The sequence below is a fragment of the Aspergillus japonicus genome, assembly GCF_003184785.1.
Source record: "Aspergillus japonicus CBS 114.51 unplaced genomic scaffold BO86scaffold_4, whole genome shotgun sequence".
Taxonomy (NCBI): Eukaryota; Fungi; Ascomycota; class Eurotiomycetes; order Eurotiales; family Aspergillaceae; genus Aspergillus; species Aspergillus japonicus.
In genome coordinates, this window is record NW_020291641.1 from 426942 (window position 1) to 441474 (window position 14533).

Genomic DNA, 14533 nt, shown 5'->3' on the forward strand with positions numbered 1-14533 from the left:
CGTAGAGTCTCGATAGGCAACCCGTGGTGGCACTATCTATATCCCGCAGACCATAAAGAGCAATCTGATCCTGATAGAGCACCCAAGAAGACAACGTCATCTGAGCAGAGGCTTTGTCTTCGGCGGAGACAAACGCCCGTCAGGCACATAACACTGGCGAAAACGGATGCAGCAAACGCACTCCAGCGTGCAGTGCCCGTAAACCGGGCTCGTTTGATCCTTCTTGTCTTCGTTGGCATACAACCCCTTCTGACAACACCCGCACGACCGTGCGCAGCACCCCCCGGCTTTGGCACATTCTCGTTGCGAGTCCACGAAGTCGTACGGCTGCCCATGCTCATTCCTATATTCGTGGCCGGCCAGAAACAGCGCCATGGTTGGACCTGTCGGGTGTGGACGCCCTCGGTACAGTTCCTGCAGCCGAAGTTGATGCTTCCAGTAGTCTTTACGAAGCTGGGTCATCTCTGCCTCAAGGCAAGAATCTTCCGGAATGGGTTCCACGTAGATCGGCGGCGGCATGCTGTCGCGTACTGTCGTGAGAATCTGCCCGTCTTCTCCTCGAGGGTGCCGGTGAAGCTTCTTTGAGCTGCGTGGCCCGAGCAGCTGCAGACGATGCAGGCGCTGGAGGATGAGGATGCCCAGTGCTGCTTCTTCGGTGTATTTCCCTGCCCATTCCTTGACGGCATCTTGATAACGGTAGTTTTCATCAGCAGACAACCTGCGATACCGATTCTTCGCGTACTTGTACTTTTCCCTGCATTCTGTCTCCTTGGAAACCGGGACGGTTCTGTCCACTGATTTGGACGTGTGAGTCGGTTTGGTCTTTGACCCCTTCCAAGACCAGAATGGCATATTGAATTAGGTAGAGGGATCAGCAAGCTTATTGTGTAGCGTGCTGGATATTAGGAGAGTGCATGAGGATGAGTAGTAGCAAGTCCATGAATAGAAGAATATTTGTCGCCATCAAGTCGCATGGCGACGACCCGGCTCAGGGTATGATGCGATGTTAAATCATTGCGGCAGTCTAAGCCGGGCATTCTGATGAGGTTGTGACTATGGAGTGATGAATTCATTCTGATTCTACTGAAGTGTGAGTCAACGGGCTCATCTTTTATATGTCTAGACTTTAGAGTCAAGGTCAATGGTACGTGCTCCAGAGAGAATCATGCTGGGCGGTGGCAGAATGAGTCGACGCCGGTCTCACTGCTTTCTGCTCTGAGTGTTGCTTCAAAAGATCCATATTCACGTCGTACAGCTTCTTGGAACTGGAAAGTGGCAGAAAGATTCACTCACCACCGCCCGGCGAGTCTCACCGCTTCCTGCTTCGAGTGCGTCTATCTTTCAGTCCGCCTTCCTGCCTTAATGCCTGAAATACTTGCGGCTAAATGCGGGTTCGGTGCCTGACGTTCCCGCCCGACGGCTAAGGCAACCAGCATCAACAGAGGAACCAACCAGCGCCGCTTACGTACGAACCGCGGCTGGTCGTCATTCCGAAGCTCCCCTGCTTGCTAAGTTGCTTGCCTGCTTGCCTGCTTGCTTGCTCTTTTCTCCGCACCTTATTTACAACTCACCCTCTCCCATTCCCCCCATCACTCTCTCGACTCTTCATCCCTCTTTGCATCAATTTCATTCAGTATCTCTCTTATGCCATCATCCCCTCAACCTCCTTTGTCTGACTAGCTACAACCTATCTCCCCTCAGGAGCAATGCGGGGATACCGCTTAATCCCCATCCTCGCGGGTCTTGGCGCTCTCCTACCCCAGACTCACGCCCAGGACAGCTCCGGCTACACCGATATCCACGAGCCCGGCCGCTGCGCCCTCCGCGGGCATTGCGGCAAGAAATCATTCTTTGGCGGAGAGCTCCCTTGTCCCGACAATGGGCGTGCCAAACAGCCCGAAGCGGCGGTGAGGAAGAAGCTGGTCGACCTGTGCGGTAGCAAGTGGCAGGATGGGCCCGTGTGTTGTGAGGATGAACAGGTATGTCATGCCACCCGATCTTGCCCACCAACCCAGGAACATCCTCTTAACGGCCCGGACCATTAGATCGACGCGCTTTCGAAGAACCTCAAACTCGCGGAAGGAATCATCGCCTCATGTCCCGCCTGCAAGGAGAACTTCTTCAACATCTTCTGTACTTTTACCTGCTCGCCCGACCAGTCTCTCTTCGTCAATGTCACGCAGATTGAGCAGAATGGCTCGGGCAAGAAGCTGGTCACGGAGATCGACAATGTCTGGTCGGAGGAATACCAGAGTGGCTTCTACGACAGCTGCAAGAACGTGAAGAATGGCGCCTCAGGTGGCAAGGCCATTGACTTCATCGGAGGAGGCGCCAAGGACTATTCCCATTTCATGAAGTTCCTGGGAGACAAGAAGCTACTGGGAAGCCCCTTCCAGATCAACTTTAAGACGGAACCGGCGGGTTCGGACCCCCAGGGCATGGAAGCCTTGCCGATCAAGCCCAAAGCATGCAATGACCCCGACGAGGCCTTCCGCTGCTCCTGCGTCGATTGTCCAGATGTCTGTCCGGAACTGCCTGCCGTCAAGACAGATCGTTACTGTCACGTCGGCCTGCTGCCGTGCTTGTCCTTCGCAGTAATCCTCATCTACTCGGTCTTCCTATTGACCGTCGTCGCCGCGTCGAGCTACTTCACCTATCGGGAGCGGCGGTACCGCAAGCCTGAGCGGGCTAGGCTTCTGCAGGATCCGGCCCCTAGCGACGATGAGGACGAAGGCGACATTGTGCGAGCAGGCGGTTATATTGAACAGCCTAACGGTGTCTACAAGCTCAACTCTGCTCTGGACCGAATGTTCAATCGGATCGGCGGTGCCTGCGCTCGGTTTCCGGCAATTACTATCATTACCAGTACTATTTTGGTTGGGGTTTTGAGCCTAGGATGGCTGCGGTTCGCCGTCGAGACTGATCCGGTTCGCCTGTGGGTGAGTCCGACCTCGGCGGCCGCGCAGGAGAAAGCCTATTTCGATGAGCATTTTGGACCATTCTACCGAGCCGAGCAAGCTTTCCTAGTCAATGAGACCGGACCAGTGCTGAGCTACGATACGCTCAGCTGGTGGTTTGGTGTAGAGCTGAGGGTGCACCGGACATTGTCCCAAGGGCGAGGACTCCTTCTCGACGACGTTTGCTTCAAGCCTACTGGCGATGCTTGTGTGGTCCAGTCTCTGACTGGTTATTTCGATGGCTCGTTGTCGAATTTAGACCCCGACACCTGGCAAGAACGACTCCAGCATTGTACCGAGTCCCCTGGAGATGTAAGCTGTTTGCCCGCCTTCGGGCAGCCTTTAAGACCCGAAATGATTCTTGGTGGATATGAAAAGACCGGCAACGTGCTCGATGCACAGGCGTTGTTTACAACATGGGTGGTGAATAACTATGCACAAGGGACAGAAGAGGAAGCAAACGCCATCGACTGGGAAGAAACCATCCAGCAGATTCTGCGAGTCGTGCAAGAAGAGGCCGAAGACCGCGGTCTCCGAGTGTCTTTCAACACAGAAATCAGCGTCGAGCAGGAACTAAACAAGTCCAGCAACACGGATGCGAAGATCGTGGTCATCAGCTATATCATCATGTTCATCTACGCGTCCCTGGCCTTGGGATCGGTCACGGTGACCTGGAAGTCCCTGCTCACGAACCCGGCTAACGCTCTGGTGCAATCTAAGTTTACCCTTGGTATTGTGGGTATCATCATCGTTCTGATGTCCGTTTCTGCTTCGGTTGGACTGTTCTCCGCGGCAGGCATCAAGGTCACATTGATCATCGCGGAGGTCATCCCGTTCCTTGTATTGGCCGTCGGCGTGGACAATATCTTCCTGATCGTTCACGAATTTGAAAGGATCAACCTTAGCCATCCGGACGAAGAGATCGACGAGCGAATCGGTCGTGCAGTTGGCCGCATCGGCCCCAGTATCTTCCTCTCCGCTGCAACGGAGACGATTGCCTTTGCTCTCGGCGTCTTCGTTGGAATGCCGGCTGTCAAGAACTTCGCAGTTTATGCGGCAGGAGCCGTCTTCATCAATGCCGTCTTGCAGGTCACCATGTTCATCTCGGTTCTAGCACTGAATCAAAGACGCGTCGAAAGTTTACGTGCTGATTGCTTCCCGTGCCTGACCGTCCGCAAGGCCCATTCTGGGATGTCTGAAGACCAGGTACTAGATGAGCACGATGGAGAAAGTATCTTACAATCATTCATTCGCAAGGTCTATGCTACTTTCTTGCTAGAGCGCAAGGTCAAAGTCTTCGTGGTGATTACATTCTTAGGCCTTCTGACGGCTGGTATCGCTTTAGTTCCCGAGGTCGCCCTCGGCCTGGACCAGCGCATCGCTCTACCTAGCGACTCCTATCTGGTGAAGTACTTTGACGACCTGGACGCTTACTTTGGAAGTGGACCGCCAGTGTACTTCGTGACAAGGAATGTCAACGTCACCGAACGTCGTCATCAACAACAATTGTGTGGACGGTTCACGACCTGTGAAGAGTTCTCTCTGCCATTTGTCCTGGAACAGGAATCCAAGCGTCCGAACGTTTCTTACATCTCCGGATCAACTGCGAGCTGGATTGATGACTTTTTCTACTGGTTGAACCCGCAAGACGACTGCTGCAAGGAGGACGGCGAAGTCTGTTTCGAGGACAGGACTCCGGCATGGAACATATCTCTTTATGGCATGCCCACAGGGCAGGAGTTCATGCACTATGCTGAGAAGTGGATTCAAGCTCCGACGGACGCTTCTTGCCCTCTCGGAGGCAAAGCTCCCTACAGCAATGCGCTCGTCCTCGATCCGAAACGGATCATGACCAATGCCACTCATTTCAGAACAACCCACACCCCTCTCCGAAGCCAAGATGACTTCATCAAGTCTTACATCTCAGCCCGCCGCATCGCTGACGGTCTCTCCAAGGAGCATGATATTGACGTTTTCCCCTACTCGAAAACCTATATCTACTTTGACCAATATGTGTCGATCATTCGGCTGACCGGGACCTTGCTTGGTTGCGCAATTGCTATCATTTTCATCCTCAGTTCTGCTTTACTTGGCTCCGTGACTACTGGAGCGGTGGTAACGACCACTGTGGTCATGATAATGATCGACATCATTGGGGCGATGGCAGTCGCCGGCGTATCGCTCAACGCTGTCTCCTTGGTCAACCTGATCATCTGCGTGGGCATTGCGGTCGAGTTCTGTGCACATATCGCTCGTGCATTCATGTTCCCCTCGCGGGCTATCTTGGAGAAGGTGCCGACCAAGTTCCGGGGCAAGGACGCGCGGGCATGGACTGCTCTGGTCAATGTCGGCGGAAGTGTTTTCAGCGGGATCACAGTGACCAAGCTCCTCGGTGTCTGTGTCCTGGCTTTTACCCGCAGCAAGATCTTCGAGATCTACTATTTCCGGGTTTGGCTGGCACTGGTCCTGTTTGCGGCCACCCATGCTCTCGTGTTCTTGCCGGTGGCCCTCAGTTACTTTGGTGGAGAAGGTAAGCAACCAGTGACAGCTTTGTGATATTGTATGAGTGACTCGTTGCTAACAATAAATACAGGATACGCTGATCCTGGAGCTGACGGGGGCCTCGAGGAGAATCTTGCTGCGCGGGGCTACCGTTCCCTGCTGGTCGATGACGATTACGACTCTGACGAATACTAAATGTAGTACGGGAAGCTACAGAATTCGGATGAACACCTACTGTTGTGGGTGATCTATAATGCCCAATGGCCAAGATGATTTATTGCAACTCATGTCACACATAGTGGTCTGAAATACCGTTTCGTAGTCTTTTGTTTTTCTTTTTCGCTATTATTGCAGTGTGCGGGCTGGGAGTTATCATGGTTGTCGTTCAAGGAGTCTGGTATTCGAGTACATTTGCACTGTGTATCTGGTAGCAATCTACAACTAGACCTGCAGCTTTTGCCGCTGTCGCTAGTCAGCTCTTCCTACCTGACTTATGCAATTTCAAACTTTCCCTGGGTCCCCACCCATGAGACGAAGAGACCGACGAGGGTTGGCTATCCGGGTTTTGTATTTGATATAATCGAGCTGAGCCTCGATCACAGGGATATCCGAGTTCCAACTCAGCACCGTCTCGGCCTCGAAGGTTGCCGACACTGGCGCGTCACAACACCCGTCTTCCTCCGGTAGACCCTTCTGTGTAAAGACGACCTCGTCTCCCATCTGCAGGGCCCCGTACATTCCCTGAGTTCCTGGCCGTTCCCTCACGTACTGGTCCCACAGATGCCGCTCGATGTCGGCCAGGTCCTTCCAACCAGCGGACCGCTTGACTTCCTCCTCTGGGGCCTCGATGATCGTCAGCACGAAGCATCGGCCTCTGCCGTCCATTTCGACGGTGACCATCCGGTACAGGTCCTGGAATGCTTCGCGCGTCCGGCCCAGCAAGTCTTTGACGGTGTAGCCCTCGCCCGCGGGAAAGACGTTCCGGAGCTTCTCCAGCCACTGCTCCTGCTTGCGTTTCAGCGTCGCGGCGGCGGGCAACATCCTTGCGACTTCTCCTGCTGGCATTGCAAATCACGGGGGGTTTGTTTATGCGTGCGGATGTGGGCTGGGTATGTGGAAGTCGGGGTTGTGGGGGGGGTGTGATGGAGTGAAGTGGACTAACTACTACTCGATTGGGTGCTTTTATAGTTCTCGAGGGAGTGCGGAGACGTGGCTTGCTTTGTTATTTTGCTTTGCTTGGGATTATGGAGCTTTCTTTGAGCCATTGTGAAGAGGGGGGAATTCCGCTGTGCGTGCTTGATCCTTTCAAAAGAAGCTTGCAGTTTGTTGCATGGTACTTTTCAGGCTTTTCTGGACTCTAATGTGAGCTGGTTTATGGTGTGTCTCTGTTGGGGTGGAGTCTGGCATCCTTGTTCATCTGCGGTCAGGTACTGATGATAATGGTTATCGAGAGATGTGTTCAGGTTATCCGCCAGTTAAATTTTGTTTGCTTTGTCCAGTAATTTGGAATGTTATGTGTATACTAGGATTAATCCTATGGCACAGAATCCGAGAGGTTGCGTCGATTGTCTGGGGAGGTAGGTTAGTGATAGGTCAGCTACCGAGTACGCAGTAGTAGTACTACTACTCAGGGCTGTGCCGAGCCCCCGCCGTCTTAGCTGTTCATGCAGCAAATCAACATGTACTGTACTGTACGTAGACTGGATCAATCAAATCAGGCAGCAGGGGGGTTCGTTGCCTCTTGCCCATCGGTTCGTTGCCGACCATGATATCGAGTCGAGGCGAATGCATGCAGCTTTCCGTAGTCCCATGTGGAATCGGATCATCTTGCATGTACTCCGTACGGTGTACTGTTAACTTTTACTTGTGTAGTTGTTATGAGCACAAACAGTGGAGTTCGGGCACCGACCCAAAGCAGTAACCATGCTTACCATGCTTACCATGCTTACCATTACCACAGCAAAACACCCTTTTATAGTGGTGTAAGTTACCCGGCCGCTACATCAAAACCGAGTATTACAGACCGCTAGCCCGGAAGGGGCTAAATGCGCGCCGCTGAACAAACTCTCCAAATTCCCCCCACCCATAATTTTTTTTTTTTTCTCCCTCTGCCTCTCTCCGCCCATTTATTGCCGATTTTTTCCCCTCCATCTCCTTTTTTTTTTTTCCTTCTCTCTCTTCTCTTTTCTTCTTCACTCTCCTCCCTCTCTCTTCTTCATCCTTCTCCCTCCTCCTCTCCTCCTCCCTCCTCCCTCTTTTCCTTGTTGTGTGTCTCTCTTTCCTTTTTGTGCCATCTTTGTTTTTGTGATACCCTACGAGTTGTCCAGCTTGTGTAGCCGGCTCTCGTCAAACTCGTCAGTTCCTCTCTGAAAAGAAGGATCTGCTCTTTTACCCCTCCGTGGGATCTTTGAAACCATTCCATCTTCACAGAAGTTTGTTACACACGTCATGGATCAGCAACGATTCCTGCAACAACTTCAGATTGTCCTGAACCGTGAGTTCTCCCTTGACACTGCTACAGTTATGGTCGTCGTGAATGGAGAAGACTAACTATCTATCCTGTGTAGCCTCGCAGGGCAACGTTAAGGAGGCCACCGGCATCCTCCAGCGCGAATTCTACAAGCAGCCCGAGTCCCTGGTTTTCCTGATTCAGATCGCCACCAGCCACGAGGATGCCAACTTGAGACAGTTGGCTGCCGTCGAGGCCCGGTCTCTCGTGGTCAAGCACTGGGTTGCTGTCCAGGCCAACCAGAAGCCCCAGATCCGTGAGCAGCTGCTGCGCTCTGCTCTCGGTGAGGCCTCTTCGTTGGTCCGCCACTCCGTCGCTCGCGTCATCTCTGCCATCGCCAAGATCGACTTGAACGATGGCGAGTGGGCCGAGCTGCCCAACTTCCTGCTGCAGGCTGCTAGCAGCGGCAACAAGGAGGAGCGTGCCGTCGGTGTTTACATCCTGTTGACCATTCTGGAGACTCTGGGGGACGCGTTCGAGGAGAAATTCGAGGACCTGTTCAACCTCTTCAGCAAGACCATCAGTGACCCCGAGAGCTCGGAGGTCCGCATCAACACCCTCATGGCTCTGAGCAAGCTCGCTATGTACCTGGACTCCGAGGAGAACATGGGCCCTGTCCGCGCTTTCCAGAACCTGCTGCCCTCCATGGTGGCTGTCCTCAAGGATGCCATTGACAAGGAGCAGGATGACGAGGTCATGCAAGCTTTCGAGGTCTTCCAGACCCTGCTCGGCTGCGACCCTGCTCTCATGACCGTTCACCTAAAGGACCTCGTTGTCTTCATGAACGAGATCGCCTCCAACACTGAGGCTGATGAGGACACCCGTACTCAGGCCATCAGCTTCCTGATGCAGTGCATCCAGTACCGCAAGCTGAAGGTTCAGGGCATGCGCATCGGTGAGCAGCTCACCCGCAGCGCCCTCCAGATCGTCACTGAGCTCGGTGACGCTTCCGCCCTGGATGACGACATCACCCCTGCTCGCTCCGCCCTTGGTCTGTTGGACATGCTCGCCCAGAGCCTTCCCCCCAGCCAGGTGGTCGTTCCCCTGCTCCAGTCCCTTGGCCAGTACTTCAACAACACCAACCCCGACTACCGTCGCGCTGGTATCATGGCTCTCGGCATGGTTGTTGAGGGTGCTCCCGACTTCATCAGCACTCAGATGAAGGAGATCTTCCCCATGGTCCTTCAGCTCCTGGCTGATCCCGAGCCCAAGGTTCGCCAGGCTACCCTCCACGCTGTTGCTCGTCTCGCCGACGATCTGGCCGAGGACCTGAGCCAGGAGCACGAGAGATTGATGCCTCTGCTCTTTAAGAACTTGGCTAGCGCCATGCAGGAGTACAAGGGTGAGGAGGATGGTCCTACCATCGACATCATGAAGGCTGGGATCAGCGCCATTGATGCCGTCGTTGATGGCCTCGATGAGAAGGATGTTGCTCCCTACCAGACCGAGTTGGTTCCTATCCTCCACAAGCTCTTCAAGCACCCCGACTTCAGAATCAAGGGTCTTGCTGCCGGTGCTCTCGGCTCTTTGGCCTCGTCTGCCGGTGACTCCTTCCTGTCCTTCTTCGATGAGTCCATGCATCTCCTCCAGGAGTATGCCACCGTCAAGGATAGCGAGGAAGAGCTCGATCTCCGCGCCAGCGTTACCGACGCTATGGGCGAGATGGCCGCTGCTGCTGGTCCTGAGCGCTACCAGCCCTATGTTGAGCCCCTCATGCGTGCTACCGAGGAGGCTCTCCACCTTGGTCACTCCCGTCTCAAGGAGAGCACCTACATCTTCTGGGGTGCCATGTCCAAGGTCTACGCCGAGCACTTCTCGCCTTTCCTCGACGGTGTTGTCAAGGGTCTGTTCGCTTGCATCGAGCAGGACGAGACTGATCTGGATGTCTCCCTGGGTGAAGCCGCCAAGGATCTCGTCGGCCAGGAGGTGACCATCGGTGGTCGCAAGGTCCGTGTCGCCAGCGCTGATGATGACGATGAGCCTGTCGGTGAGGATGGTGAGATTGAGGACGTTGATGTTGATGAGGATGAGGATGCTTGGGATGATATCACTGCCACCACTCCCCTCTCTTTGGAGAAGGAGATTGCCGTCGAGGTCATCGGTGACCTTGTTACCCACACCAAGGCCGCGTACCTCCCCTTCTTCGAGAAGACTATCGAGATGGTTCTCCCTCTCGCTGAGCACCCTTATGAGGGTGTCCGCAAGAGCACCATTAGCACTCTCCACCGCTCTTACGCTATGCTGTACTGCATTGCTGAGGAGAGCGGCCAGATGGAGAAGTGGAAGCCTGGTCTTCCCCTTCAGGTCGAGCCTGCTCGCGAGGTGCAGAAGTTCGGTGAAATCCTCATGACCTGCACTATCAAGATGTGGACTGAGGAAGATGACCGGTACGTATACATACTTTTTCTTTTTTCTTTCACACGCAAAGATATTGTCCGCAAATGCGGGTCAATTTATATGATGATCACCTCGTTTACCCAGCTCACTCAGACACACAAAAGTTGTGCATGCTGTCAACCACGATTTACTCACAACCTTCTGATATTTTGATTCTCTTGCTGCTTTTATCACTTCATTCTCTGGTTACCACAGTTTCTAACCAGACACTCTTAGGGCTACCGTCGCCGACATCAACCGCAACATGGCTGAGAACCTCCGCTACTGCGGTCCCGCTCTCATTGCCAACGAGACCACCCTGCACAACGTCATCACCATGATCACTGATATCATCACCAAGAAGCACCCTTGCCAGCTCGAGTTCGGTCCCGAGGAGGAGACCCTCGAGGCCGGTGAGGAGACTTCCGAGTTCGACTGGGTCGTTGTTGACACTGGTCTTGACGTTGTCTCTGGTCTGGCCGCTGCTCTCGGCGCGACCTTCGCTGAGCTCTGGAAGGTCTTCGAGAAGATCATCATCCGCTACGCCGGCAGCTCCGAGGCTCTTGAGCGTGCCACCGCTGTCGGTGTCCTCGCTGAGTGCATCAACGGCATGGGTGCCGCTGTGACCCAGTTCACCCCTGCTTTCCTGAAGCTTCTCGTCCACCGTCTTGGCGATGAGGATCCCCAGACCCGCTCCAACGCTGCCTACGCTGTTGGTCGCCTCATCGAGCACTCCAACGCCAACGACCAGATCGTCAAGGAGATCCCCACCATCCTCTCCCGTCTCGAGCAGTGCCTCCACATGAATGCCTCTCGTCTCCAGGACAACGCCACCGGATGTCTGTCCCGCATGATCCTCAAGCACCGTGAGAGCGTCCCTATCAAGGATGTCCTTCCCGTCCTCGTCTCCATCCTTCCTCTCAAGAACGACTACGAGGAGAACGACCCCCTGTTCCGCATGATCTGCCAAATGTGTAAGTACTTCTCAAGACACGCATCCCTTGCACAGTCCGCTAACTTGACAACAGACAAGTGGGAGGACCCCACCGTCCGCGAGCTGACTCCTCAGTTCCTGCCCATCTTCCAGGCCGTCCTCTCTGACCCCGATCAGCTTGAGGAGGAGCGCCGAGCCGAGGTCATCGAACTCGTCAAGTGGCTCAACCAGATGCAGCCTGGTTCCGCCCCTTGGGCCGAGCAGTTGTAAATAGCTGGTTTGAGTGACGTGATGACACAAGTTCGATGAACCACACAAAAAAACATACCCCTTTACTTAATGGATAGACTGGGTCTCTTGAGACACAAACAAAAGAGGGACGACATGATGGATGATGCTAGAAGATACCCCAGGGTCTGGACTGCGGCCTTGTACGAACGCACCTTTTGATAAGATAGATCTGATCGCTTTGGATATGACGAATCATGACTCCCAAAAGTCGGATTGTAAATACATTTATTTATTTTTCTTCTCTACCTCTACTCTTTTGATGCGTAGTTGCATTGTAGATGGCTTGTATGTCTTTTTGCTGGGGCGTAGTAGCTGGTCCAGTGTATCGATTTTTGACTGACGCATGAGGGATGTCGTCTCCGGACATGGAACGGATGGATTCATAGCCGAACGGTTTCCCTTTGGACATGATGTTTGTAGGACAAGTCCCCAAGTTTGTGCTGACGTGAGAGGCAACAACAGGTACTCGTGTATTAGACCCCCTTGGTCTCATTGAGTAGCTATAGATAGCATCAATATCTCTTCAGTGGGCATATTGATTTCACCATGATCCAGCGATCGGATCGCGGTACAATACTCCATAGGCTGTGCTGTTCTCTGTGGGCAGAACAGTACAGGACGCACAGCGCCGGTAGTCTCCTCTCTGGCGTGGCTTACGAGGGAGGTAAAGTTGCACGACGTAACCGGTGTTGTGTTTGTGATTGTGATTCCAATTATTGGTTGATAACAATGGTTGGTGTTCGTTCCGTGATGCATGCCATGCCATGCCTTTTTGAACTGTTTGTTCCTTACAAGACCAAAACACTAAAAAAAGTCAACCAAGCCCTTGAAGGGCTTGGAGGAACAGTCACTCCGATAGGGGGAATCGAACCCCCGGCTGCCGTGCACCGAAGCAATTGAGAGACGGCGATGTTAGCCACTACACCATATCGGATGTGGTATGAATTGAAGCTGTGTAAAAGACCGCTATGTTCCAAAGCTGAGCCCCCCCCCCCCCCCAGCTTCGGCAGGAGAGGTAAAAGGTCAGCCCAGGCAAAAGGGTCAGCCCGGTCGAACAAAAGCATTTTCACATTCGCAGGCCGCTAGCTACACTCTTGCGGTACTGTACTGTACTTCCGAGAGTGCTCCCGCGGCGGATATATATATTTTCTTCTTCGATTCTTCAAACCGGGCTGTTGCCTATCCGGAAGAAATACGAGTAACTCGGCAACCGACAGTCCCCAGATCTTACTCCACGTGTACTATGCACCCGCATCGGAGCCTGGCTTTGGCATCAGGGACTAACGACATCACTTGGACATGTAACATCTCCCCGTGTCTGCCGGACCGAAGGGAGGATGGAGGATTGTTATTCGGGCGGTTCGGGAGCGTGTCACGTGATACAGATCGGCACCTCATGGCCAGGAGCTTTACAAGCGGGGCATGGTGAATGAATGGTGGAGAACGCTCAGCTGACCTGAAGTTACTACTCATATGAGCCCAGCTTAGGATGCAAGGCCCTGACCTTGCGGCAAGGAACCTGCTTCTGTGGAAAAAGCCGGTGGGTTTCTTGATATTGGTATACAGTACACCTGCCTCTACAATGGTGTCGGGCCATACTGAGCATTATCGAGATACGTATGCCATTCCGGTGAGACCCTGCTGGCGAGATCTTGTGTTGCTATTAGTGGGCACCGGGTCCTTGATTGCACGACACAATACTGTGGAGTGATGAGACGGCGTCTCTCCGGACAAGGGCGGAATCGGTATTCTGTGCCGGAAGTCTATATGTCCTTATTATGCTTTACGCTTCTGATGGCCGCGGTTGTTGTGGGGCTCTAGCGTGCGTTTGCGTCAATGCTTCTGGCGTTGCGACTGTCGGTGATGTTACCGCGGGCTTTTCTTGCTGGTGTCGTGTTTCGGCTCTTTTCTAGTCCCGAGATTTTCATGATGATCGAGTATGAATCTCAGATGATGGTACAGGGTATAATAACGAAGGTGGAAGACAAGTTCAGAGAGCGGAGGTATCTCAAGTAGGGACTGAAGCCTAGAGGACAAGAGTGGCGCTCGATGGGAAAGAAAGTGGAGTAGTCGAGTAGTTGACTTGGATCGACGTATCTGTGTCAACATGGCGACTGGGTGGTTTAGATGACCGAGATGAATGGACTGCTTGTGGGTGTTTGCGTTGCATTTGGACTGCAATAATCCTGTTTGCTCGCGGACTCCATTGATCCTATTTTCAAGGCTCAGGATACTCACGGCTGGAAGTGCCTTGTTTGTCCAAGAAGTTCGGAAGTTTCTTGATTTTGCAGACAAACCTCGATATTGGTGTTCCTACCCTGGGGTATAGACAAGGCCGGGGCCCGGTGGTAGATCGGCAGTAATCAGTATATGGTTCGGGGCTTTGAGCCGAGAGCTTCTTCGAATTAGCCCGGGTCCGGTGGATGTTCTCCGGGAAAACAGAGTTCCTGCGCCTTCGTCTTGTTGGAGGAGTTGAACTAGCAGGGTAGTTTCCAGGTTGCTGTTGCCTCCGGCAAGAAACCACTGTCCACTCTTGGCCTGACAGATCCCCCTAAAGCTTCTGGGACCTTTCACAATCGGTGCGATGATGTAGCTGTGATGGTAGGAAGTCGGATGCATTTCCATCGCGTGAGACCCTTGGCGTACGTTAGTACTGGCCATATGGCATGTCACGCTGCGTTGCGTGAGTATTACATGTTAGCTCGACACCATGGGTCCGGGATGCGAAGCTATAGTAGTAGTGGCTCGTCATGGCAATATGCTAACCATGGTTTATTGCGATAATCAGATCTTCGAGGTCAATTCAGAGCATGAGACCCATTGAACCATAGATTGTGTAGCGGATTATCGAAGCTGGAAGAAAACAAACAGCGGTGTACATTGGACATAATATGTAGAAGCCTTGGCGTAAATGTAAATGCCAGCCGGAAGACTAGTTTGAAGACGGCTCAAACAGTAAGATTA

At 53.3% G+C, this 14533-nt stretch overlaps 4 protein-coding genes and 1 non-coding gene across 5 annotated transcripts; 2 read left to right on the forward strand and 3 right to left on the reverse strand.

Moving 5' to 3' along the window:
- Nucleotides 1–96: 96 nt before the first annotated feature.
- BO86DRAFT_406462 (uncharacterized protein) lies at nt 97–1204 on the reverse strand (the record flags this gene model as incomplete). Its single annotated transcript, XM_025674184.1, has 1 exon — nt 97–1204. The coding sequence occupies exon 1, from the start codon at nt 850–852 to the stop codon at nt 97–99; it is 756 nt and encodes a 251-aa protein (XP_025531935.1). The 5' UTR covers nt 853–1204.
- Nucleotides 1205–1563: 359 nt separating this feature from the next.
- Nucleotides 1564–5909, forward strand: ncr1 (sphingolipid transporter NCR1). The gene is made up of 3 exons (XM_025674185.1): nt 1564–1979; nt 2046–5487; nt 5551–5909. Exons 1-3 carry the CDS (start codon nt 1707–1709, stop codon nt 5652–5654), a joined length of 3819 nt encoding a protein of 1272 aa, XP_025531936.1. The 5' UTR covers nt 1564–1706; the 3' UTR covers nt 5655–5909.
- A 51-nt stretch (nt 5910–5960) lies between these two features.
- BO86DRAFT_395490 (uncharacterized protein) lies at nt 5961–6524 on the reverse strand (the record flags this gene model as incomplete). The annotated part of the gene is made up of 1 exon (XM_025673325.1): nt 5961–6524. The coding sequence occupies one exon, from the start codon at nt 6522–6524 to the stop codon at nt 5961–5963; it is 564 nt and encodes a 187-aa protein (XP_025531937.1).
- Nucleotides 6525–7617: 1093 nt separating this feature from the next.
- Nucleotides 7618–11815, forward strand: BO86DRAFT_385619 (putative importin beta-4 subunit). Its single transcript, XM_025671148.1, has 4 exons — nt 7618–7953; nt 8027–10355; nt 10582–11318; nt 11373–11815. Exons 1-4 carry the CDS (start codon nt 7908–7910, stop codon nt 11546–11548), a joined length of 3288 nt encoding a protein of 1095 aa, XP_025531938.1. The 5' UTR covers nt 7618–7907; the 3' UTR covers nt 11549–11815.
- Nucleotides 11816–12419: 604 nt separating this feature from the next.
- BO86DRAFT_t44 lies at nt 12420–12503 on the reverse strand. The gene has a single exon. It is a non-coding gene; the product is annotated as a tRNA-Glu (tRNA).
- Between the last annotated feature and the right edge of the window lie 2030 nt (nt 12504–14533).